The 27,814-nt window shown below is 39.3% G+C and overlaps 2 protein-coding genes across 3 annotated transcripts in view; one reads left to right on the top strand and one right to left on the bottom strand.

The window, feature by feature from the left end:
- Window positions 1-3,383, bottom strand: part of SGIP1 (SH3GL interacting endocytic adaptor 1) — a 211,969-nt gene extending 208,586 nt beyond the window's left edge. For both annotated transcript variants that reach the window (XM_068540058.1, XM_068540060.1), the window contains exon 1: window positions 3,171-3,383. In XM_068540058.1, the coding sequence (XP_068396159.1) occupies window positions 3,171-3,180 (10 nt within the window). In that variant the 5' untranslated portion in view covers window positions 3,181-3,383. The remainder of the gene's footprint in view (window positions 1-3,170) is intronic.
- Window positions 3,384-15,071: 11,688 nt separating this feature from the next.
- On the top strand, window positions 15,072-15,375 carry LOC137761101 (small ribosomal subunit protein eS1-like). Its single transcript, XM_068538003.1, has one exon. The coding sequence runs from the start codon at window positions 15,072-15,074 to the stop codon at window positions 15,315-15,317; it is 246 nt and encodes an 81-aa protein (XP_068394104.1). The 3' UTR covers window positions 15,318-15,375.
- The last annotated feature ends 12,439 nt before the right edge of the window (window positions 15,376-27,814 follow it).

The following is a 27,814-nucleotide window of genomic DNA, read 5'->3' as shown; positions in this document are numbered from 1 at the left end:
ACTTAGTTTCACTTACCTTCAAAAAAGTAGCTAAAATGTCATTTTCAAACTTTAATAATAATAATATATGAAAAACAACAGAATCCCTGAATAGTTGCCCTAATCACACAGACTGCACTTGGCCGACATATATGCCCTTTAGCAAATCATTCCCTTTGCTCATCCTCTTTCCCTTCACAGTCATACTACATAAGGCTCCACATCACAGGGCATTCTTTAGGAAAGACCCAATACTAACCACTGCCAAAAAATAAAGAATGCAGGAATCAACAAATCAAGTCCCTTAAAATATACTCTTTAAAAGAAAAATATTTGAAAGGAGTCATGGAGCCACAAACTACCGATAACGTGCTTGAGGTCCCTGCAGAAGTACTTCACTGCCTTCTGTGATACTTGAATCATTGGGGAGGTAGTAACAGTTCTCTTCTATGGCCAGAATTTCCAATAGGCATTGAATGAATGGAGCTTATATCCTGTTCCATCAAAATGAGAACCCAAAATTAAACCATAAGCCATTCTGATGAGTATTTGTTTACTCTTGTTTTACACAAAGTAGAGAAGTAGCTTTGAAAAGTTGCCATGGCCATGCTTTTCCTGAGCACTAGACTAAAACACTTCAGTAGATATAGAAATATATACACACACAAATGCAAATGTGGGTTCTCTCCCTTTCTAAAATACTGTATATGAGTGGATGACATATGCGTGTGCAACTCTGTGTGTGTGTGTGTGTGTGTGTGTGTGTGTGTGCGTATCTGTGTGTGGCATATGAACTAATTGAGAAGAGACAGCATGTTACCTATCTGGATGTTTGGTGACACATTCTCAGAGCCCACTGATGTTTGGGCAGACGGCTGCCATGACAGGATTTCAGGGTGCTTTTTAGGGGCTTTCTTATCTTTCCAAGGCTATCATGATAGATGGAAGCCTAGCTTCCTCCAGGGAAGAGTTAAGGGGGAATGACAACTGCTATAACACACTTTCAGAGTAAGAGCAATTCAGAGGTGAAATTCTGAGATGCAATATCAGAAATATGCATATATTGCCAAAAAGGCTGGCAACTAAGTTGGAAGGCCATTGATAGGCAAATTGATTCCTGATTAAGGTTCCCACCAGCCTCTCTAAGGTCCCTGAACCGTGAAGATAATAAGTCTTGAATAGTATTTAAGTAGGAACTATAGGTAGATAAAAATTATTAGTTTCATTTAAATGTTTAAGCCACTGGAAACACCTGTCCAATTTCTTTTGCAAGGATCTGATGGATGGCCACCGCACCCCTAATGTCACCTTTAATTCATAACAGTGCTAAGATAACATCCTTCATTAGATAAATTTGGTCAACGCAGAGCAATAGTGTTAATTCAGCTCCAACACGTCTTTGTTACAGTTCTCATTTCAGTGTAGGCAGCTCAGATGAGCTTATCACAGGGCTTTGAACTGACATTCTGGGGTGGCACAATAGACAATATTACCAAGAGAATCATTAATGAGCATCAAAAAATATTACTTCCTTCAAAGATACTTTAAGTCCATAGTTTATAAGGCAAGAAGTAAAAGGAAAGCTCTTCCACTTCCCCATGTAAGATTAAAATCTAATCAGAACGTGTGCAGATTTATGCTCAAGAAATGCTACGTGAAATTTAGCTGGAGAAACCTAGTACCTCTATAGACACAAATTTTTTCTGAAGAGGGTAATCCACATGAGCTTCTAATTGAAAAGTTCATCAGTAATGTTCTTTCTTGTTTGTTTTGCCTTGTTACTCAAAGGTTAAATCCATTTTGGATTTCATTTTGAATTAATGAAAATGATTTAATCTTAGAGCATTAGTAATCTCACTTTATTTAGGCCTATAGTTAAAGAACTAGCTTGAGAGCCCTTTGCAAACAAGACCAGTCTCCACAGCAAAATGATACCCAATCTCTCTTTTAAGGCTATTTTCTAAAAATCTGTGGGCCATGACTGTAGAATTCTTCACTCCCCAAATCACATTAACAATGTTTGACATGATGACAGAGAAAGAAAAAGAATTCATTTCTGCCAAATAAGTACAGGCAACGCTTCTGTTTTTTGCAACCATTCTCCTCTTATTCCATTTTGGTAAATTTCTAAGGAATGTTTAAAATCTGTAAGACAGACCTTGGCTTAAGAGGTGGCCTCTCTGCCATTTTCATGGCTGATTTGAGACCCATTATGCACTCGATTCCGCATTGTGAAATCCAGGCTGGGGACAAATTTCTGCCTGTCATCTTAGGAAAGGCCAGGAGTTTTGCACCATCCTGTAGTGTGAAAACAGAAAATCAAAGCCAGGGTAGGGCTGCCTGTTTCTTTCCTAATCAGCTTGCTGCTTTCTTGAGGCAATCTTGGTTGTCACCATCTCAAGCTTAGAAGGGTAATTTAGTAAAATAAAATATAGTTTAAACAATATCTCCCCAGGGAAAGTTCCTCCTTACACTTAAAATTGAATGCAAAAAGGTAATCAGTTAAGTAATCATTTGATACTTGGCTAAGAACCATTGCACGGAGAACACATTTAGGAAGCACAAAATTCTTTTTTTTTTTTTTTAACCTGATAAGACCCCTAATCAGAAGCCAAGAGTCCCAGATATTTTCCTCATATTGCTCATTCTGTTGCAATGACAGCCCCAAAAAACTATAGCTTATGGACTAAATTTGCTGCACCTCTCACCCCAACAGTATGAGGTAAATTGCAGAGATAAAAATATCTTACAAGAATTTTTAAAATTTTTAAACAGTTCACTGAAAATGACAGCATGCATAACTCTGTCAATGACCTCTCCTGTCTAATGTTAATTTCAGAAGACAAGTTTCCGTTGTAAATGTTTAATCAGTGAAGTCCCAGGAACCCAGAGCAGAAAACCTTATCTTCTCTCCCAACTTCTTTGCTTTGCAAGCTCTTTGCTAGCTCTATCTCAGCTCCTTGCAAGCACTTTAGGCAAGCTCTGTAGGTTCTGAGCTAAACAAGAAGCCCTGTGGTTTGATTCCATTAGTCTGAGCCCTGGTCCGCTGCAAGCAAACTGCAGAATTTCTGCTTGCAAATCCTGGCAACCAGGTTCTAGACCAGCCACAAACACAGACTGTACACATAATTCAACACTGTTCTGCCCAAACCTTGCCTGAAGCCAGTCAACCACAGCAGAAAGCATCCTACCTTCCATCATGGTGGCAGAATTGCATTCCTTAATTTCCAAAGAGTCTGAAAAAATACAGGAGGATACGATTCCAGGTCCCAGCTAAGTCCTCACAACGCTGCTGCCGCTGCCGAGAGATCTGCTCTGTCCGATGCTGAAGCCAAAGGAGACAAGTGTTAACCCCAAAGATAGGCCATGGATGCTGCTGGTGCTGCTTCACCTACAGGCTCCCAGGAAGATGCTGCGAGAGAAAGGGAGAGGAACAGCAAGCCGGCCAAGCTGCACCGCCTGCGCTGCCTCGGCCAATCCCTTCAGCTCTGGACCGCGTCACATGGTAGCCAGCCTGCATCTCCTGACACAATACCCCCGGAGAGCACACAGAACCTATTTCCCGTCCCCATTCCCCTCCACCCCCATCCCCTCCGCTTGTCACCAAATGCACAGCCCCTTCCCCACCTGGTGACGCACTTCCCCCGCCCCTCCTCTTCGTCTTCTTAAGCCTATTGCAGCGTCTGGGTACCCGAGATTAATTAGCAGACGCTGCCACCTTAACCGGGGACTCTGGCATGAAGCGAGCACCTAAGTGGCTCGCTGCGGAGGGGACTTTCTTTTCTTTCTTCTTTTTCTTTTCTGTCTTTTTTTTTTTTTTTTTAAGAAAAACTTCTTAATTATTCCGTGCAGCCTGAAGTCTTGGCTGCACACTTTCAAGCTCCCATTGCTATCTCCCTTTGCCCTGAAGGAATTCCAAATGTCAGTTATCTGTGGCCTTCGCACACATCTGTGACCCTCGCGCTCTCTCTCTGCCCCTCTCTCTCTCTCTCATTCAGGAGAGAAAAATCAATCCGGCTGACGTCACAGCATAAACAATTATCCCCAAAAGGATGATGCAGAAGAAATATCACCCCAGTTGCCTTCAAAAGAGCCAGAGAATTAATCGCGCATGACACGCCGAAGGGCTGGGAACTGTCATTAAAACAAAGAAACAAAAGAACCCACCCGAGTGGGGCTCTGGAATCGCACTGGCAACGCTTGAGATAATTTCTGGGGCGGGAGGCGGGAGAGAGGGGAGCAGGCGGGGAGGGAGGCCTCAGCCCGACGGAAGCCAGCTGTGCGCGCCGCTTCCTCCCACTCGGACCTGGGCCGCCGGGCGCCGACCAGACCGCGGGGCGCAGCTCCGCTCGGCGTTCGAATCCCGCCGCCGGCGCGTCCTCGGGCCCAGCGCACACGTGAGCCACCGCGCAGCCCGAGGTGGAGCGCGGCTGCCGCCGCCGCCCACCGCAGTCCCTGTAGAAACCAACTTTCTTCTCAATGACACCTTTCTCGCCAGGCGCCTCTAGCATCCGTCGTCGCCGTTAAGCCCATTCGTTCATTCCAGTGGGAATCCGGCGGGAGACAAACGTGCCGGTTCCGGCCCGAGGGGTGGGTGGAGCCCAGGGTTACGCAGTTTCCAGGGACGGGGTCGGGGCGCCGTGCTGCTACTTAAGTGAAAAGGGTTATGACACCCCAGCTGCTTGGGTTGAGACTGTCACCCGACTGGTCCCTAGGGATCCAGGAGCCTTTGAGAGGGCTCCAAGCCCCGGGGTCTGGCTATCCTCGTTTCCTTTCAAGCAGGCTTAGCCCTCAGAGGGCCAAGGAAGGAAAGGGCAGGAGGAGTTTAGGAGGGAGGAGGAGAAAGAAGGGAGATGGGAAGGGGAGGAAAGTCCTCTCTAGAACCCTAGACGACAACATCCGGCAACGTGACTAAGAGAAAGGCCACTACATCACAGAACAATTCTGAACATCAAATGAAATAATTTTAAGAAGTATGATGCATTAGACCATCAAGGTTGAGTCTCTAATACTATTATTAATTATTTATATTATAAATATACCCATGAACTTTTGATATTGCCCAGCCCTTGTCATAGTCTAGTTCTTTCTATGAGAGCAAATATGAGGTATTGGTGGCTGAGGACTACTGAAGAAAATATAACTAAAGGAGCTAACTGAAGTACCATATTAACAGATGAAAAAAATTCAGTTCCTTAGCAACTTAGAAGTTTTGAAAAACTCATTGTTCTCCCTAAGGACACATACTTCAATGGCCTTGAAATTTCAAAATGAAACTCTCCAGGGAGATACAAATGCTTGTGCCTTATTCCGTATACCTATGAGGTAGTTGAATTTTAAAAGAGGAAAGAATTCCAAAGTAAAACCTGTCTTGAGTATAACTTACACTGCTCTGAAGACTGCAAGGGTATTATTGCCAAAATCAGATTGATTAGTGTGGGAGTATTTAGCCAAATGTTTTGTAATGGTTAAGAACATGGATAGATATTGGTGTCAAACAGACTGGGATCAAGTTCTGTCTCTGCCACTTCATGAGCTCTAGTGACCCTGTACAAGTTATGTAATTCTCTGTGACTCACAGCTTCCTTATCTGCGAAGTGAAGATAATAGTACCAAGTTCATAGGACTATAAATAGTACTAATAACAAATCTTTATTAATGGCTTACTGTGTGCTAAGCAGTGTTCTAAATACTTTGCCAGTAAATTACTTAGCATTGTGTCTGGAGCATAATATACCCTCCATGTTGGCTTTTTAATATTAGCATTATTACCACCAAAGGGCTGCCAGAGGCATCAAAGAAGTTTGCAGCCAACTGAGAGTTATACCACCTGCACAGAGAACAACTCAGTGAAAGATTAGGTGATGCATCCAGAGGTGTAACATGTCAGAGAGTTCTCAGAGACTGCTCTGTAAAAGAGTGATTACTAAATAAGATAGGGAGCTCTAAATTAGAAAATTGGCTCAATATTGGAGGTAAGTGTAAGCACTGAAGTGTAGGGCTAGGCAACATTGTCAAAGATGTAAGGGGAGAGAAGAGCCAGGGAAATCCAGGCTGCCTGGCTTTTCTCACCCAATGTAAGTTTTACAGTGTGTTAGAGCAAACCTCTCAAATAGATTCAGTGTGGGCACACATCAGTTTTGCTTTCGACTTGGAGCAAAGCAACTAGCCAGAGACAGAAAGATGGTTCAAAGATTCTTTTGGTCACTGGGGTAGTTATAGAAAAAAGAAAAGTGTCTAGTTAGGATTGTTAGAGAAGGAACATGAAAGGGATGTGTAGTTAAAGGTTATAAGGCCAGTATCAAGACTGGTTGAACTTTATGCAACCTTATCAAAAAAAATGTTATCAATTATAAAAGCATCCGATGAACAAAGTTCTGCTTCAAATAAAAAACTGCTGAAGTGTGTTATCAGAAAAGATTAAGCATTCTAATTTTTTCTCATAGGTTTTTTTGGGAAAAAAATTGTTTTCTCAAGAACAAAGACAGTACTTTAGATTGTAACCCCAATTTCATCCCTTCCTAGGATAGTTTTTACTTACCAACAAGAAGGAGAATTTCTAGCTGCTATAATAATGGAATACTTTTTTCAAGTCTTAAATGGAAGTCAAAGGATCTGTGGAAAAGATCAGTCAAATTACTGACTTGCACCAAAGTACAGGGACTTCCCAGGAGTCTAATCCAGGATAGCGAGTGTGTGCCCAGATCACACCAGGCTCTCAGAGAGTGCCTGAGATTTGTCCAAGACCAAAAACTTAATTGCTGAAGTCACTAGACATTTAATTTTTTTTCTGAGATATTTGTATGCTAATGATGCCCTATTACACATTGGTTATTTTACAAATCCTATTATATTTTACTATGCACATTGAATTTCTTCACTATATCCCGATTGTTGTGTGTGTGTGGAAAATCAGCTCATATCTCAGAAAGAGGAAGAAAATAATGAGAACTGAGTCACAAATGAAGGAGGAAACAAAATTAACACAGAAGGAAAGTTTAAAAAATGGATCCAGATATGTATCTCCAAGACAGTGATCTCAGCACGACATTGACTCTGCCCCTCTTGCTATCCCTGCTGAGGCAGTTCCATGAATGTAGAAAGGAAAATATTGTCCAAGCCCTGGAAATCAGCAAGAGTCCCACTTAGAGAATCAGATTTCCATAGGATGAAATAGGTGAGGAGCAGAAAATATATATACCCATGCTCAGAATGTTTATACTCTTTGTTCAAAGGAAAAACTCCAACTGGAACTGACATGGGCAAAGAAGGGGTCTATTTGGGTAGCTCACAATATGTGAAGCACTGCACAGCTGAGGGAAAGCAGGAATTCAATCCTCCAGGAAATGCTGTGACCAGAACCAAGTACTTACAACTCTGTTTCTCCCAGCACATCAGCTTCTTTTTGCTGCCTAGTTTTTCCTCCCTGTGATCAGAGAGCTGGCCATTTAAATCCTTTAAGCTCACAGCTTGGCTATCCAAGATCTACTTCAAAAAACTCTGATTGACTGGCTTGGATCACTGTTCCACCTTTGAACCCATTAACGAGGCCAGGTTGATGAGGTCTCATGATAGATTTATTCAAACCAAAATTTACATTGGACTTAGTCACATGCCCACTACTGAGAATACACATGGGAGAGAGATAGACAAGTTTCTGTGACAAACAACCTTTAATAATATGAACCCCTGTTATGGTTGGAGGGGTAGAAGAGACATTGGCGAAGAAAGAGATGGAACGATTACCAGAACAAATGTGGGGAGAGCAACTATGAAACAAAAGCTGTCCATCATGTAGACGTTACTCAGTACACCTAAGATAAAATTTACAGGATTCATGGTGGCAGAGGGACTCAGAATGCTATACTCAATCCCATTCTGTATAGTGGAGAGGTTATTTGTATATTCTCACTCACTATATCCAGAGAGAAACTTGCAGACCCTATAGCCATCCTCCTCCTCACTGTGGGGAAGGAGGGCAGAAAAGGGGAGAGCTGACCCTACATGTTGACCCACGGACACCAACGACATGTCCTGAAATGTCTGCCAACCATTGGTCCAACGCTGCCCAGAGAACCACATATCCAGACCTCAACCAGTACTGCAGGAACTTCTATCAGCCGGGAGTACTGCTCTATCTAGACCTATATTGATCTTCTTGTTAAATGGAGACATGTTGAAAACAATCTTCATTAAAATCAGAAATAAGACTTAAATCATGCTTGTTATTTAATACTGTTCTATGGTTGCTAACCAAAAAATTAGGAATTAAAGGTATAAAATTGTTTCAGAGATAGTGATATGTATTCATCACAGCATTTTCTCTATCTGGATACACAGGAAGACTGCATTTGTTGGCTTTCCTTGCATCTGGGAGGAGTTATATGACTGAATTAAGGCAACGGAATTTTCCAGGCCTGGCCTTTACAGGCATACTACATACTCTCCATACCTCTTTTTCCCAAATGGCACAGACCTACTTGATCTTCATTAGACTTTTTTTTTTTAATTATTACTTTTTTTAAACATCTTTAATGGAGTATAACTGCTTTACAATGGTGTGTTAGTTTCTGCTTTATAACAAAGTAAATCAGTTATACATATACATATATCCCTATATCTCTTCCCTCTGCATCTCCCTCCCTCCCACCCTCCTTATCCCACCCCTCTTGGTGGCCACAAAGCACCCAGCTGATCTCCCTGTGCTATGTGGCTGCTGCCCACTAGCTATCTATTTTACATTTGGTAGTGTATATATGTCCATGACACTCTCTCACTTCGTCCCAGCTTACCCTTCCCCCTCCCCATATCCTCAAGTCCATTTTCTAGTAGGTCTGTGCCTTTATTCCCGTCTTACCCCTAGGTTCTTCATGACCATTTTTTTTGTTGTTTTTTAGATTCCATATATATGTGTTAGCATACAGTATTTGTTTTTCTCTTTCTGACTTTCTTCACTCTGTATGACAGATTCTAGGTCCAGCCACCTGACTACAAATAACTCAATTTCATTTCTTTTATGGCTGAGTAATATTCCATTGTATATATGTGCCACATCTTCTTTATCCATTCTTCTGTTGATGGACACTTAGGTTGCTTCCATGTCCTGGCTATTGTAAATAGAGCTGCAGTGAACACTGTGGTATATGACTCTTTTTGAATTATAGATTTCTCAGGGTATATGCCCAGTAGTGGGATTGCTGGGTCGTTTGGTAGTTCTATTTTTAGTTTTTTAAGGAACATCCATACTGTTCCCCATAGTGGCTGTATCAGTTTACGTTCCCACCAACAGGGCAAGAGGGTTCCCTTTTCTCCACACCCTCTCCAGCATTTATTGTTTGTAGATTTTTTGATCATGGCCATTCTGACCGGTGTGAGATGATATCTCATTGTAGTTTTGATTTGCATTTCTCTAATGATTCATGATGTTGAGCATTCTTTCATGTGCTTGTTGGAAATCTGTAAATCTTCTTTGGAGAAATGTCTATTTAGGTCTTCTGCCCATTTTTGGATTGGGTTGTTTGTTTTTTTGATATTGAGCTGCTTGTAAATTTTGGAGATTAATTCTTTGTCAGTTGCTTCATTTGCAAATATTTTCTCCCATTCATTCTGAGGGTTCTCTTTCCGCTTTGTTTATGGTTTCCTTTGCTGTGCAAAACATTTAAGTTTCATTAGGTCACATTTGTTTCTTTTTGTTTTTATTTCCATTTCTCTAGGAGGCAGGTCAAAAAGGATCTTGCTGTGATTTATGTCATAGAGTGTTCTGCCTATGATTTCCTGATAGTGTCTGGCCTTACATTTAGGTGTTTAATCCATTTTGAGTTTATTTTTGTGTATGGTGTTAGAGAGTGTTCTAATTTCATTCTTTTACATGTAACTGTCCAGTTTTCCCAGCACCACTTATTGAAGAAGCTGTCTTTTCTCCACTGTATATTCTTGCCTCCTTTATTCAAAGATAAGGTGACCATAGGTGCATGGGTTTATCTCTGGGCTTTCTATCCTGTTCCATTGATCTATAATTCTGTGTTTGTGCCAGTACCATACTGTCTTGATTACTGTAGCTTTGTAGTATAGTCTGAAGTCCTAGAGCCTGATTCCTCCAACTCTGTTTTTCTTTCTCAAGATTGCTTTGGCTATTCGGGGTCTTTTGTGTTTCCATACAAATTGTGAAATTTTTTGTTCTAGTTCTGTGAAAAATGCCAGTGGTAGTTTGATAGGGATTGCATTCAATCTGTAGATTGCTTGGGGTAGTATAGTCATTTTCACAATGTTGATTCTTCCAATCCAAGAACATGGTATATCTCTCCATCTGTTTGTATCATCCTTAATTTCTTTCATCAGTGTCTTATAATTTTCTGTATACAAGTCTTTTGTCTCCTTATATAGGTTTATTCCTAAGTATATTATTCTTTTTGTTGCAATGGTAAATGGGAGTATTTTCTTAATTTCACTTTCAGATATTTTCATCATTAGTGTATAGGAATGTAAGAAATTTTTCTGTGCATTAATTTTGTATCCTGCTACTTTACCAAATTCATTGATTAGCTCTAGTAGCTTTCTGGTAGCATCTTTAGGATTCTCTATGTATAGTGTCATGTCATCTGCAAACAGTGACAGTTTTACTTCTTCTTTTCCAATTTGGATTCCTTTTATTTCTTTTTCTTCTCTGATTGCTGTGGCTAAACATCCAAACCTATGTTGAATAATAGTGGTGAGAGTGGGCAACCTTGTTCCTGATCTTAGTGGAAATGGTTTCAGGTTTTCACCATTGAGGACGGTGTTGGCTGTGGGTTTGTCATATATGGCCTTTATTATGTTGAGGTAAGTTCCCTCTATGCCTACTTTCTGGAGGGTTTTTATCATAAATGGGTGTTGAATTTTGTTGAAAGCTTTCTCTGCATCTATTGAGATGATCATATGGTTTTTCTCCTTCAATTTGTTAATATGGTTATCACATTGATTGATTTGCGTATATTGAAGAATCCTTGTATTCCTGGGATAAACCCCAGTTGATCATGGTGTATGATCCTTTTAATGTGCTCTTGGGTTCTGTTTTCTAGTATTTTGTTGAGGATTTTTGCATCTATGTTCATCAGTGATATTGGTCTGTAGTTTTCTTCTTCTGTGACATCTTTGTCTGGTTTTGGTATCAGGGTGATGGTGGCCTCGTAGAATGCGTTTGGGAGTGTTCCTCCCTCTGCTATATTTTGGAAGAGTTTGAGAAGGACAGGTGTTAGCTCTTCTCTAAATGTTTGATAGAATTCACCTGTGACGCCATCTGGTCCTGGGTTTTTGTTTGTTGGAAGATTTTTAATCACAGTTTCAATTTCAGTGCTTGTGATTGGTCTGTTCATATTTTCTGTTTCTTCCTGGTTCAGTCTCGGAAGGTTGTGCATTTCTAAGGATTTGTCTATTTCTTCCAGGTTGTCCATTTTATTGGCATATAGTTGCTTGTAGTAATCTCTCATGATCCTTGTATTTCTGCAGTATCAGTTGTTACTTCCCTCTTTTCATTTCTCATTCTATTGATTTGAGTTTTCTCCCTTTTTTTCTTGATGAGTCTGGCTAATGGTTTATCAATTTTGTTTATCTTCTCAAAGAACCAGCTTTTAGTTTTATTGATCTTTGCTGTCGTTTCCTTCATTTCTTTTTCACTTATTTCTGATCTGAGCTTTATGATTTCTTTTTTTCTGCTGACTTTGGGGTTTTCTTGTACTTCTTTCTCTAATTGTTTTAGGTGTAAGGTTACGTTGTTTATTTGAGATGTTTCTTCTTTCTTAAGGTAGGATTGTATTGCTATAAACTTCCCTCTTAGAACTGCTTTTGCTGCACCACATTTGTTTTGGGTCGTTGTGTTTTCCTTGTCATTTGTTTCTAGGTATTTTTTGATTTCCTCTTTGATTTCTTCAGTGATCTCTTGGTTATTAAGTAGTGTATTGTTTAGCCTCCATGTGTTTGTATTTTTTACAGATTTTTTCCTGTAATTGATATCTAGTCTCATAGCGTTGTGGTCAGAAAAGATACTTGATATGATTTCAATTTTCTTAAATTTACCAAGGCTTGATTTGTGACCCAAGATATGATCTATACTGGAGAATGTTCCATGAGCACTTGAGAAGGAAGTGTATTCTGTTGTTTTTGGATGGAATGTCCTATAAATATCAATTAAGTCCATCTTGATTAATGTATCATTTAAAGCTTGTGTTTCCTTATGTATTTTCATTTTGGATGATCTGTCCATTGGTGAAAGTGGGGTGTTAAAGTCCCCTACTATGATTGTGTTACTGTCGATTTCCCCTTTTATGGCTATTAGTATTTGCCTTATGTATTGAGGTGCTCCTATGTTAGGTGCATAAATATTTACAATTGTTATATCTTCTTCTTGGATTGATCCCTTGATCATTATGTAGTGTCCTTCTCTGTCTCTTGTAATAGTCTTTATTTTAAAGTCTATTTTGTCTGATATGAGAATTGCTCCTCCAGCTTTCTTTTGATTTCCATTTGCATGGAATATCTTTTTCCATCCCCTCACTTTCAGTCTGTATGTGTCCCTAGGTCTGAAGTGGGTCCCTTGTAGGCAGCATATTTATGGATCTTGCTTTTGTATCTATTCAGCCAGTCTATGTCTTTTGGTTGGAGCATTTAATCCATTTACATTTAAGGTAATTATCTATATGTATGTTCCTATTACCATTCTCTTAATTGCTTTGGGTTTGTTATTGTACGTCTTTTCCTTCTCTTGTGTTTCCTGCCTAGAGAATTTCCTTTAGCATTTGTTGTAAAGCTGGTTTGGTAGTGCTGGATTCTCTTAGCTTTTGCTTGTCTGTAAAAGTTTTAATTTCTCTGTTGAATCTGAATTAGATTGTTGCTGGGTAGAGTAATCTTGGTTGTAGGTTTTTCCCTTTCATCACTTTAAATATGTTGTGCCACTCCCTTCTGGCTTGCAGAGTTTCTGCTGAAAGATCAGCTGTTAACCTTATGGGGATACCCTTGTGTGTTATTTGTTGTTTTTCCCTTGCTGCTTTTAATATTTTTTCTTTGTATTTAATTTTTGATAGTTTGATTAACATGTGTCTTGGCGTGTTTCTCCTTGGATTTATCCTGTATGGGACTGTCTGTGCTTCCTGGACTTGATTAACTATTTCCTTTCCCATATTAGGGAAGTTTTCAACTATAATCTCTTCAAATATTTTCTCAGTCCCTTTCTTTTTCTCTTCTTCTTCTGGGACCCCTATCATTTGAATGTTGGCGCATTTAATGTTGTCTCAGAGGTCTCTGAAACTGTCCTCAGTTCTTTTCATCCGTTTTCTTTATTCTGCTCTGCAGTAGTTATTTCCACTATTTTATCTTCCCGGTCACTTATCCGTTCTTCTGCCTCAGTTATTCTGCTATTGATCCCTTCTAGAGAATTTTTAATTTCATTTATTGTGTTGTTCACCACTGTTTGTTTGCTCTATAGTTCTTCTAGGTCCTTGTTAAACGTTTCTTGTATTTTCTCCCTTCTATTTCCAAGATTTTGGATCATCTTTACTATCATTATTCTGAATTCTTTTTCAGGTAGACTGCCTATTTCCTCTTCATTTGTTAGGTCTTGTGGGTTTTTACCTTGCTCCTTCATCTGCTGTGTGTTTCTCTGTCTTCTCATTTTGCTTAACTTACTGTGTTTGGGGTCTCCATTTTGCAGGCTGCAGGTTTGTAGTTTCCATTGTTTTTGGTGTCTGCCCCCAGTGGCTAAGGTTGTTTCAGTGAGTTGTGTAGGCTTCCTGGTGGAAGGGACTAGTGCCTGTGTTTTGGTGCATGAGGCTGGGTCTTGCCTTTCTGGTGGGCAGGTCCACATCTGGTGATGTGTTTTGGGGTTTCTGTGGCCTTATTATGATTTTAGGCAGCCTCTCTGCTAATGGGTGGGGTTGTGTTCCTGTCTTGCTAGTTGTTTGGCATAGAGTGTCCAGCACTGTAGCTTGCTTGTCGTTCAGTGGAGCTGGGTCTTGGCGTTGAAATGGAAATCTCTGGGAGATTTTCGCCATTTGATATTACATGGAGCTCGGAGGTCTCTTGTGGACCAATGTCCTGAACTTGGCTCTCCCACCTCAGTGGCACAGCCCTGACACCTGGCTGGAGCACCAAGAACCTGTCCTCTACACGGCTCAGAACAAAAGGGAGAAAAAGAAAAAAGAAAGAAAGAAAGAGGAAGATAAAATAAAATAAAGTTCTTAAAATAAAAAATAATTATTAAAAAAAATTTTTAAGTAATTAACAAAAAAGAAAGAAAGGAGAGCAACCAAACCAAAAAACAAATCCACCAATGATAACAATCGCTAAAAACTATACTAAAAAAACCACAACAACAACAACAACAAAAAACGGACAGACAGAACCCTAGGACAAATGAGAAAAGCAAAGCTATACAGACAAAATCTCACACAGAAGCATACACATACACACTCACAAAAAGAGAGAAAGGGAAAAAAATATATATTTATATCATTGCTTCCAAAGTCCACCTCCTCAATTTGGGACGATTCATTGTCTATTCAGGTATTCCACAGATGCAGGGTACATCAGGTTGATTGTGGAGATTTAATCCGCTGCTCTTGAGGCTGCTGGGAGAAATTTCCCTTTCTCTTCTTTGTTCGCACAGATCCCGAGGTTCAGCTTTAGATTTGGCCCTGCCTCTGTGTGTAGGTTGCCTAAGGGCGTCTGTTCTTCTGTCAGACAGGAGGGGGTTAAAGGAGCAGCTGATTCAGGGGCTCTGGCTCACTCAGGCTGGGGGGAGGGAGGGGTACGGAATGCGGGGCGAGCCTGCGGTGTCAGAGGCCAGAGTGACGTTGCACCAGTCTGAGGCAGGCCGTGTGTTCTTCATTAGACTTTGAATGTGCAAGAAATAAACTTGCATTGTGTTAATTTCTACACTATGAATATACATTATATACATGTGAATATTTACATATTGTTTTCACATTATATGTGTGAATAATCTTTTATGAATGATTTATCCAATAGTATATATTTTTAAAAGAGCTAGAGGAAGAGTAATCCAAGCAGAGGACCCTCCAGGTGTAGAGGCCATCAGAAGGGAGAGAACACTGAGCAGCACTATGGCGGTCAGCCAGAACAAGCACCTTACAAAAGGTGGCCAAGAGGGGGGCAAGAAGAAAGTGTTTGACCCATTTTCTAAGAAAGACTGGTATGATGTGAAAGCACCAGCTATGTTCAATATAAGAAATATTGGGAAAACACTAATCACGAGAACTCAAGGAACCAAAATTGCATCTGATGACCTCAAGGGTCATGTTTTTGAAGTGAGCCTTGCTGATCTGCAGAATGATGAAGTTGCATTTTGAAAATTCAAGCTAATTATTGAGGATGTTCAGGGCAAAAACTGCCTGACTAATTTCCATTGCATGGGTCTTACCTGCGACAAAATGTGCTCCATGGTCAAAAAGTGGCAGACCATGATTGAAGCTCATGTTGATATGAAGACTACCCATGGTTATTTGCTTCATCTATTCTGTGTGCATTTTACTAAAACAATGCAACAATCAGATTCAGAAGACCTCTTATGCCCAGCACCAACAGGTCCTCCTAATCTGGAAGAAGATGATGGAAATCATGACCCAAGAGGAGCAGACAAATAAATGACTTGAAAGAGGCAGTCAATAAATTGATTCCAGACAGCACTGGAAAAGGCATAGAAAAAGCTTGCCAATATATTTATCTGCTCCATGATTCTTTGTTAGAAAAGTAAAAATGCTGAAGAAGCCCAAATTTGAATTGGGAAAACTCTGGAGCTTCATGGTGAAGGTAATAGTTCTTGGAAAAGCTACTGGAGATGAGACAGGTGTTAAGGTCGAATGAGCTGATGGATATGAGTCACCAGTCCAAGAATCTGTTTAAAAGTCAGACTTTTAATGGTGACAAATAAAAGAGCTTATTTGTGATTTTTTTTTAAAAAGGGAAAGAACTAGGTATGTTCTAGAATCTAAAACTGCTCTGTCTAATATGGTAGTCACTACTACACGTGCCTCTTTAGCAATTGAAATATGTCTAGTCTGATAGAAAACAAACTTATGGTTACCAAAGGGGAAAGCTGGTGGGGGGCAGGAGGGATAAATTAGGACTTTGAGATTAACATATACACACTACTATATATAATAGATAACCAACAAGGACCCACTGTATAACATAGGGAACTATACTCAATATCTTGCAATAACCCATAATGGAAAAGAATCTAAAAAGGAATATATATATAAATATATATAGAGACTATATATATTTTATATTCATATATATAAAACAATGTACATATATATAAAAAACACTGAATCAGCTTGCTGTACACCTGAAACTAATACAACATTGTAAATCAACTATATTTCAATAAAAATTAAAAATAAATGTGCCTAGTGTGAATTGAGATGTGATGTAAGTGTAAAATGCACATCAGATTTCAGAGAGTACAAAACAAAGAGAAGCTAAAATATCTCATTAATAATTTTTATAGTGATTATATGTTGAAATGATAATATTTTTATACATTTGGTTAAATAAAATATTAGTAAATTAATTTCACTTGTTTCTTCATAGTGTGTGAACTTGAAAATTTTAAATTATACCTATGCTTCACTTTTGTGGCTCACATTATATTTCTATTGGACAGTGCTGTTCTAGAGACTGACAGAAAGCTAGCCTAACAAACATTGGCATAAGCAGGAGATGGGTTAATTTAAGAGGTTATGTGTTAAGGGTGTATGTCACTACCACATTCACATTTCTTCATCCAACAAAGAAATGTTAAAAATTATCTATGCCCAGGCACTGTGTCAGGTTTGGCGACACAAAGATGAAAGAGGCATAAACCTTTCAAGAAACCTCTAGCACAGGGGAGGAGACAGATGAGCAAACCAAGAATTATAATACATCCATTTATGAATGTTCAGAGCTAAGGCGACACGAGGAGGGACACCTGGGGTAGAGGAGAGGCAGAGAAAGCTCTCAAGAAGAGTTACCGCTTGAGCTGTCTTTCAGGGGCAAGTAAGATACTCTTACAGACCCACCCTTATCCAGCCCTATCCCATCCTCCTTTCTCTCCAACTTCAATTTCTCCTCTGATAGCCCTTTCAGTGTTCTGTCTAGATGTTCCATTCAATGGTTGACAAAAATGCCCATAATCAAACTTTAGCATCAACTTGCTTAAACTCAACCCGAGTTTTCCTTTAATGACATATTTTCTCTTTCCTCTGTGTCCACTCTACTGGAGACCATCTCCCTCTCCCATGTCCCACCCTTCATCCCCAACTCACTAGGTGAAGAGGGGTTGGCATTTTCTTAGTTCCCCATTTCAGCTTCTGTGTCAATCATTTGCTGCCATTGTCAAAAATAACTTCTAGGTCCATCCTGCCTGCTTGCCCCCACTTTAGTTGTTTTTCTTTTTGTCAACCCAAGATCAACTCCAGGTCAAACTTTCCTCTATGACTTCAGCAACTGTGTCACAGTCCTCCTCTTTATCTCACTACCTGTCCTTATTATTCATGACTTCAGCATCCCTTCCATCATCCAGCATACTTACTTCACAGTTTCTTGACTTTCTCAAGTCCGATGACCTTAATTCCCTTAATTTCTATTGTATCTTAGTCACTAAAAGTATAGCCATATTTTGGACCTCATCTTTGTTTATTTTTATTATTTCACACTGTATATTTCACTAACCCCTAAACTATGTATCTACCCTTCCCCACCCTCCACATACCATACATATGCCTTAACACCTCCTGAATCTGCTTTTGTTTCTTATTGTGATCCCTAGGGCTGTGATGCTTCCTTATTCACTTCTCATAGTCTTGGGAGTAAAATCTGTGGTGAGGTAAGAGGAGAGCTTCTGGAAAGCAATCCCTCCCTCAAAACTCAATAATATCTGCTCTAGTCATTTTCCACTGACACTCACCTGGAATGCCTACTTTTATCTTGATAAATGTCATCCTTTCTTCAAGGTCAAACTCAAATTCCCTCCAGGAAACCAAGCACATGGATCTTTCCTTCTTTAGCTCCTACTACATGAACCAAATCAACTTTTGATTATATAGCTTAAGTCATCTCCAGATTATTTCTTATCTATTAGTCATTGCCTCAACAGAAATCTATAAGAAAAGGACCATACATTCTATTTCTTTGGCATTTCCTACCCGAAGAACACAATGCTGGATGTATATTTGGTGCTTAGATAATTATTTGATAAACAAATATATCATTTTTTATTTTGTTATGTAAATCCAGTAACAAAACATTCTGCTTATTCTCATAATTTCTTTGGCAGTGAAAAAATTGAGGAGAAAATAAAACTTTCTTGTGTAATCTCCTCAGAGAGGTCCCATTGAAAATCCTAATGGGAATATAAGCCTGGCAATTACTTCTCAGATTGGATCCAGAAGCCAGACCTGGTTGGGTGGGGTTGTTATTAGAGCAATCAGAAGCAGAAACCACAGAGCACCATGATAACAGCCAGAGTTTATGAAGCATCTCATAGCATTCTATACTTTATTAAGCATTCTATAGGCAGTCTACTAAATACTTTCTGATTATTATTTCATGCAATTCCTCCAAACCTATGAGTTAGGTATTCTATTCCCATTTTACAGATGAGGAAATAAAGACTCAGAAGTAGTAAATGACTTGTCCAAGAGAACAGCAAGTATCAGAGTTGGGGTTTGAACTCACATCTGTCTGACTCTAAAGCCTATGACTTACCCTTAAAATTCAATGAATATAAATTTGTTTTGTGAATATTAATTGGTTTGGGGAAGGTGTCTAATATTCCTTATTTCCTCTGGTAATACAACTCCCTTCTTTGGGGAGAAATTTCCTTCTTCTTTCCACCATGCTCCATCATGAAGAAGAAATGGTTACTGTCATCTCTCAACATGACAATACCTCCCTACCCATAATGTTTAGTCAAGGGAGAGATATCTGCCCAAGCTGAGCCAACAATACCTGATTTCCCAGATCAGAACCCAAGCTGCCCCAATTAGAATTCTTCCCCCAAATTCAAGAAACTAAACCTGTGAGTGAGGAGTGTTTCCTGTTAGGTACTCAAACTATACAAATGTAAACCTGAAGCCATGGCATGTCCTTCACCTCCTGAAAGAAGACTGCGTGCAGGAGAGAATAAAACTGACATGGAGAGAGAGGGAGAGAGAGTCAGCCCTATTGCTTGTGAACCGTCCCCACTCACCTTTTCTCCCTTGCTGCTTCTGACCTTCCCATGGTGAGTGGAACCAATAGCTTCCCCATTTTGCCCAAGCAAGTGCTTTCTGTCACTTGCAAAGGAGTCATAAATGATTCAGCCCAACCCAGGAAGTGCTGAAGGTCAAAAATCAGTAAAATTAAGACTCATTAGCATAATGAAGAAGTAAATGAAATACTGGAAGCAAGAGACAAAGCCAAGAGGTTGCAAATCAAACAGCACCAAGAGTGGATTAGGGGTGAGAGACAATGGAATTAAAGCCACCTAAGATCATCTATCCTGGAAGAGCTCTGTGAGACCTGAAACTATTTTCTCTTTAAAGGTCACTAGCCAAAATAAGAGTCAGTAGGTCAGCTTAGTTCAAAGACATGGATGGAGTAAGAGCAATAATCAGAATTTCATAAGATAAAATTATTCCTTTTAAGAATTAAGCCCAAATAAAGCTATCTCCATCTTAAAAGAGTGTTTTTTACTGGTATTCGCTACCTTCTTTTTAATGACCATTACAAACTAAATAAATCATATGTTAGACCCAAGGAAGGAATTAAAAGGAAATCAAAGACATTTGAATATGTAATATGTCATATTGGCTAAGAACTAAAGTTATATAGAATTTACTCACAGAAGAAAAAGAGGCTTGGCTCTTGGTAGACTTAATTTCACCAGGATGATGTGTTCAGGTTTAGAGTAGGTGAGAATCAGTCTTTGACAATGGACCAGAGAGGCACACTAATATGGCCGTAAAAAGAAGCTTTCTCAGTCTGCATTTTCATTTCAAAAATGTAGGTACACGAGCTTAATTTCCTAACTGGGTTTACCTGAAGATCAGTGTCAAGGAGCAAGCTCTAAAATGTAAATAATTCATTGGTTCACCGAGTGATTTTCCAAGCTACCACGGACTTTAGTGCCCTGACCTCTGGGAGAAAGGGGTGAAGGCTTGGATTGAAGCTTTTTTTAGCAAATCCTTTCCATTCAAAACCCATAAGCTTCTTGTCCTTGTCAGCAAGTGTCCAGAAGGTGCCTTGTCAACAGATCCCATTCGAGGGGAGCACAGCTGGGAGCTGACAGAAGTGGGAGGAGCCTTGGGAGCTTTTGCTACAATCTGGCCTGTGACATGAATTGAAAACTGCTTTGGTTTTTCAGCTGGAAGTAAATTACATTCCTTTGACTCACTTTCTGTTTTGTGATGTGCCTGTATGTGTACGCAGTATGTGTGGTTTGGACATGTACATGCACACATACAAGTGTGTTTATCAGTTGAAACTGGGCAGTGTTTTCACATAGTGCATAGTCTAATAAAAATTGTTGAATCTCCAATTGCTTCCTGTGGGTTTTGTGATCATTGCCCAGAATAAGAGCAGGATCCAATCCAACTCATTGCAGAATCTGCCACCAATACAGTCAAGTAGTGTGATCAAAAATTGTTGAGGGCTGCTAATTTAAATGGATAAATGTGCACCCAAGGTATAATATTAATCTTTCAACTTTTTTTTGCTGAGGCTTTAAAATTAGGGCATGGCTTAGGATTTACACACAAAAAAGAGATGCTTATACAATTGCTTTTTTTTCCTCTTTAAGAAAATCATTGTGCCTCTATTTTGTCACTTATTGGAAATAGGCCATGGTGAAGTGTTTCTACCATAAAAAGGACAAATTATTAAGTTCTCTAAATCCTATCACTTTTACAGTTGACAATTAAACCAAATTATTACACCCATAAAACGGAATAAGAGAAGGTCCTTGCTAAATAAATCATTTCAGTTTCAGGGTTGCTTGATAAATAGTGATGGGACTATAAATTCTATTAAGTGAGAAACTCTACACTCTAAATTGGATACACATGGTGGACTTGAGAAATGAATTTGAGATGAGAAATATATTTGCTTTGTGAACCAAAGTAATATAGTGGTTGCTAAATTCATTAAAGCATTAGCTGATTATAATTCAGTGTGTTAATTTAATATAATGGGTGATAAGCTTTGCCCTAGTTCTAGTTATGATCTGTAATAAACCTGGATGTATATTTGTACCGCATTTTCAGACCGTGGCTTTTTCAGTCCCTTTGAACTAACATTGTTGATACCTTTTATCTGTAGCCTCAACTGCACTTCTTACGAACCTCTTCTGACAAAAGCTGAAAAGAATGTTAGTAATTGCATTCATTCCTCCCAGCAGGTGAAGCCAAGAATCATTTGTGTTTGCAGTGTGGTATCAGTGTACTGAGGGTCAACTCTGGATGCTTGAGTGCCCTCCATCATTTTATTCTGGTCCATATCCTTTATCTCCCCTTAGTTTTCCTCCCAGCTTCTTCAGAGGACCTGCTTATCAGGGGCTCTGGCACCTTTTCTGGTTTTACCAAACAATTTCTATGGTATCCATCTTCCACTTGCGGTTTTACGTCACTGGACATAACTGCCACAGAGGCCAAGAGTACTGAATATAAACCGGCAATAGAGGATCACTCATTGTCTCAGTCTGAGTTTGTTCAAAAAAATTGAGGCATTGCAAGTGTTGATGGGTGTAATTGATGTTTAATAATGAAGAAAGGGCTTACACAAATATGGAAAGAGCTGCAGGATTATCAATCTGGTTGGCTGAAGCTAGAGAATCAAGAAAGAGTCACAAATATCAGACTGAGGTAAAGGAATAAAGAAAGAAGCATACCACTTATGGGGGGAGTTTTCAAACCAGTATGGCTGCTAGGTGAAAGCTCTTGAAGAAGTCTTGAAGCCTACCACATGGGGTTATAATAACTTTCCAAAAATTCATTTGCTTTACTTTACCTTCCAAATCTCAAGAAAGTTGTTCTCATTGGAAAACTCTAATCCAGAACCGTGTATGGAAGGAGATTTAAGGAAACACTCTTTCCAGGCCTAAAAGGGGATTTTGAAGATACTGCTAAATTGACAACAAACAATCTAACAGAGTCAACCCCTTTGGAAATTTGACAACTATGCCCCATTCCATTTAACTGCATTTAACTCGACAAGTAATATAAGTACATCATGCTTTTAATTAGCACAATGCAACCATCCTTTGACAACCAAAGACCAACAAACCCTCTTCCCAAAGAGTAGACTCAAGTCTCATATATCATTTTAACTATCTCTAAATGATGCTTAACCCTCTTTAGCTAAGTTATACTTGCCCCTTTGAAATCCTGTAATACTAATGCTAATGTTGTGTTAAAATATCTAATGTTAGATAATACAACATGAAGAGACAGAACAGAAAAGAATAATTCATTAACATATGTAAATATAAACAAATCAAAGCAATAAGGAAGATGAGTTTAATCACTACAGTTATTGTTTCTACAAGTGATGATTTGGCCATAATTGGTATTTATATCTTTCTTATTCCACTAAACTTTCCTTAGCCTCTTTGTTTTCGATAAGTGGTTCAGTTGGTTGTGGTTCTTTGCTCAATGGAATTACCCAAATCCTCCTGAAGGATCTGTCATCAGCAGTCTTGTCTGCATTGGGTTTCTGTAGTTTCTCATTATCTTTTGCTAGAGGACATAAGAGTACTAAGAAACACACCCATAGAATATTCTGGGTTATAGTAATGTCCTCTTTACTCCCATTTTGTAGTAGCAACATAATTTCCCCTTTATAATCAGGATGAATTACCCCACCTATTATAGTAACACCCTCCTTTGCTATTGGTTCAGTGGCATGAGGTACCCATAGTGGCCAGATGGCACTGGCAGTTTCTAGTTCATAATAACTATGTTGTGCCCCCTGATTCTAGGAATTAAGATCTTAAAGCAGCAAGCCCAAGTTGTAATATTGGGAATAGAAAATTTGCTAGTGGATTGTTAGGGGTAATAATGAGAGAATCCAGTTCCATTTCCACCCTATAGTTCTTAAATCCATACATCCTGGCTAAGGGTGAAATAACATCGTATACTGATTGCTGATTCAATTTATATGACACAAAAAAATCCTAATATTCTATGCCAATTTGGAGGATTACATCTACTTATCTCTTCTCCAGACCTCCGTGTCTACAGTTTTCCAATTTTGTGTCTCCTCACTCCATGATCATCTAGCTAAACTGTTAGCGACTGCCCACAAAACAGTATAGATCCATACCTCTGTCTACATTTCCTTCCAAGAAAAATGAATAACAAGGGGCATTGCTCAAAGTTCTTTGTACTGGGAGGATGTCTCTTTGCTACCATTCTTTAGGATCACCCCTGTGTGGTGCTACAGTGTTGAAGCTGCCCACTTTAAATTGTTACTGGGATATAATACAGAATCATCTTGTAAACAAGCTCTGTGTTTGTCCATGAGCTGATCATAGAGGACTCACCATGAAGCTAGAGGTGCTGATCGGGGAAAAGAAGTCTGGCAACAGGAGTAGGGACCTCAGGAGTCTTGAGTAATTTGTCTGGGCAAATTGCTTGTGCCTCCAAGAGCTGCTTGGGCCCTATCTTGTATATAGTACTTGATGATGAAGAGCTATTGTACACATCCAAATTTATAACTTCATGAGCCAGACAGCACACATGCTATGAGAAAAGCTTGTCATTTTATCATGAAAAGCTTAGGTCACATGGTAACTCGATGGCCCATTATCACACATTCAGTCTCTTTTAGGACCCAGGAGCAAGCTGAAAGCTGTTTCTCAAAAGGACAATAGTTATCTGCAAAACACAATATAACTTTACTCCAAAATTCAAAAGGTCTGCACTGTTATTTATCTATACGACTTGCCAAAGACTCCATATAGCATTCATATCTGTCATAGATACTTCACCACCATTGGGTATGCAGGCTTATACGGCTCAAGTGGCAAAACAGCTTGAAGAGCAAGCAACCTGGACCTGTTGCATAGCTTTTCCTTGAACTGTTTTCTACTCAAAACTGACAGTCTTAACAGATTACTCAGTAAATGGATCAAATCCATGTTCCTAAATGAAGAATAGATTGCTTCAATACCCAAAGAGGTACCCTAGGTGTTATACATTTTCCTTACTGGTTGGAGCCACTTGTCCTTCACTTTGTAGTGATTATCTCAATGTATCCCAGAAATTCCTAGAATTCCTAGAAATTTCACTGAGTTTTCAAGCCCTGAATTTTGTGGTCTTACCCCCTGGCATGCATGAGTTTTATTAAGATGTACAAGGATATTAGCTACTTCCTGCTCACTAATTTCAATCAGCCTGATAACATCAATGCAGTAGGCCAGAATAATGTCCCATGGAATCACTAGATAATCAAGGCCCTTGAGCACTGGAGTATTGAAGGGGTCTGAGGTAAGGCCACCTAGTGAAGGTATATTGTTACTTCCCCTATATCAAAGAACACTTGTTCTGATTGTGCTTACTAACAAGTGTAGAAAAAAAAAAGCACCAGCTAGATCAACAGCTACCTACAAGATATCCGGAGCTGTGTTGATTTGTTCACTAAAAATCCACAACTGGTCAATAGTTTCAATTGAAGTCACCATCTAATTAAGTTTATGATAATTCACTGTCATTTCCAAGATTTATAATTTCTCTGTCCTGGCCAAGTATGTAGGTAGTAGGTAGGTTGAATGGGTAAAGTGGTAGAGACCAATATCTCTCCATATTTCAAGTCTTTGATCAGTATTACTTTTGGTTTGCAATTTCAGTAGGAAGAGTACTGAAGAGCCTTTCCCACCATAATACCTCCCACTCCATGGATCAAGGTGCTAATATGACAAGTCTGCATATGCCTATCCTACCTATGTATTCAGAACTAAGAAACAGCCAGAAGCTTGGACTTATAGGCAGGCATGAGCCAAAACTCCATTAACCACCTGTTCTCCATAAGTTCCTACTTTTGACTAGTGGACCACCGTGGCACTTGTGTCTCCAGGAATGAGCATCAATTCAGAGTCAGTTTCTATTAATCCCTGGAAGATTTAGCTACCTTCCTTTCCTCAGTGTGCAATCACCCCGGTAAATGGACACAAGTCCCTTTGGGAAGGTTCAGAGGCAGACTGACAGCACAATTTTTGTAAGTATAGCAGATCCTTTACTTAAAGTGACCTTTAATATAGCGTATTAGTTTCCTATGGCTGCTGTAATAAATTACCACAAATGTAGTGTCTTAAAGCAACACAAAAACAAGTTTATTAACTTACAGTTTTGGAGGTCAAAAGTCCAAAATGACCCAAAATGAAAGTGTTTGTAGAGTTATGTTCCTTTCTAGAGGCTTTAGGGGACAATTTGTTTTCTTGCCTTTTCCAGATTCTAGAGGCTACTTGCACTGGCTCATCACCCCCTTATATCTTCAAAACCAGCAGGGACCAGGTATTTCAAAATGGCTCCTTTCTCTTCTGCTTGTGGGAAGCCTGAGGGGATCCTTCTCTGATATTTACTGAGAGTTCCTGTAGGAAAATCTCACAAAATTGTGGGGGCCCTTATGCTTGGATGCCCCTGGAGTTTTTAAATCTCAGAGTTGTTCAGACTGAGTCTCCAGCAAGTGATTGATTACAGCTCAAGTTTTTCTACCCCAGCACTGGTTCCTGAGGAGGTTTCCACTGGTGACAACTCTTCAAGGACAACTACTGAACCCTGTGGGTTGAAGGAAAAAAAACCAGATTTCCAGATAGACTAAAAAACAATTTACCACTCAGCAAGAAAAGAGGTGAGAACTCAAGTTGAAACAACCTGTGTAGACAATGTCACCACAGAACTTCTAGATACTAAGAACCATGGAAGCCTGGACAGACCAGAAGCCATCTCCACCAGTGCATGGAAAAAGGAAAGAGCGTACCTGAAACAAGAAAAAAACAGAGCCAGGAGGACCAGAGAAACATCTCTGATGACTTTTGGAGCAGGAGGACTCAGTAGTGCCTGAAACCATTTAGCTGAATTGAAAATTTTTCTTTTATTTTTCAAAGGAAGTTTGGGGTTTTTATAATTTACAGCTATAAGACTGAAGAAATACTGTTGTTAAAACATCTGACTGAGCAGAAGCAAGAAGAACTACAGTCCTGCAGCCTGTGGAACAGAAACCACATTCACAGAAAGATAGACAAGATGAAAAGGCAGAGGGCTATGTACTAGATGAAGGAACAAGATAAAACCACAGAAAAACAATTAAATGAAGTGGAGATAGGCAACCTTCCAGAAAAAGAATTCAGAATAATGAGAGTGAAGATGATCCAAGACCTCGGAAAAAGAATGGAGGCAAAGATCGAGAAGATTCAAAAAATGTTTAACAGACTTAGAAGAATTAAAGAACAAACAAACAGAGATGAACAATACAATAACTGACATGAAAACTACACTAGAAGGAATCAATAGCAGAATAACTGAGGCAGAAGAACGGATAAGTGACATGGAAGACATAATGGTGGAATTCACTGCTACAGAACAAAAAAAAGAAAAAAGAATGAAAAGAAATGAAGACAGCCTAAGAGATCTCTGGGACAACATTAACTGCAACAACATTCACATTATAGGGGTCCCAGAAGGAGAAGAGAGAGAGAAAGGACCCGAGAAAATATTTGAAGAGATTATAGTCGAAAACTTCCCTAACGTGGGAATGAAATAGCCACCCAAGTCCAGGAAGCGCAGAGAGTCCCATACAGGATAAACCCAAGGAGAAACACACCGAGACACATAGTAATCAAATTGGAAAAAATCAAAGACAAAGAAAAATTATTGAAAGCAGCAAGGGAAAAATGACAAATAACATACAAGGGAACTCCCATAAGATTAACAGCTGATTTCTCAGCAGAAACTCTACAAGCCAGAAGGGAGTGGCATGATAGACTTAAAGTGATGAAAGAGAGGAACCTACAACCAAGATTACTCTACCCAGCAAGGATCTCATTCAGATTCGATGGAGAAATCAAAAGCTTTACAGACAAGCAAAAGCTAAGAGAATTCAGCACCACAAAACCACCTCTACAACAAATGCTAAAGGAACTTCGCAGTGGGAACACAAGAGAAGAAAAGGACCTACAAAAACCAACCCAAAACAATTAAGAAAATGGTCATAGGAACATACATATTGATAATTACCTTAAACGTGAATGGATTAAATGTTCCAACCAAAAGACACAGGCTTGCTGAATGGATACAAAAACAAGACCCATATATATGCTGTCTACAAGAGACCCACTTCAGACCTAGGGACACATACAGACTGAAAGTGAGGGGATGGAAAAAGGTATTCCATGCAAAGGGAAATCAAAAGAAAGCTGGAGTAGCAATACTCATATCAGATAAAATAGACTTTAAAATAAAGAATGTTACAAGAGACAAGGAAAGACACTACATAATGATCAAGGGATTAATCCAAGAAGAAGATATAACAGTCATAAATATATATGCACCCAACATAGGAGCACCTCAATACATAGACAACTGCTAACAACTATAAAAGAAGAAATTGACAGTAACACAATAATAGTGGGGGACTTTAACACCTCACTTACACCAATGGACAGATCATCCAGACATAAAGTTAATAAGGAGACAGAAGCTTTAAATGACACAATAGACCAGATAGATTTAATTGATATTTATAGGACATGCCATCCAAAAACAGCAGATTACACTTTCTTCTCAAGTGCACATGGAACATTCTCCAGGATAGATCACATCTTGGG

This window comes from Eschrichtius robustus, chromosome 3 (assembly GCF_028021215.1).
Source record: "Eschrichtius robustus isolate mEscRob2 chromosome 3, mEscRob2.pri, whole genome shotgun sequence".
Classification (NCBI taxonomy): Eukaryota; Metazoa; Chordata; class Mammalia; order Artiodactyla; family Eschrichtiidae; genus Eschrichtius; species Eschrichtius robustus.
The sequence above is the reverse complement of the archived record's forward strand: the minus strand, read 5'-3'. Positions and strand labels throughout refer to the sequence as shown.

What these genes read in the sequence shown, in the direction of transcription:
- LOC137761101 (XM_068538003.1), top strand. Translation starts at nt 15,072, where the DNA reads ATGGCGGTCAGCCAGAACAAGCACCTTACAAAAGGTGGCCAAGAGGGG.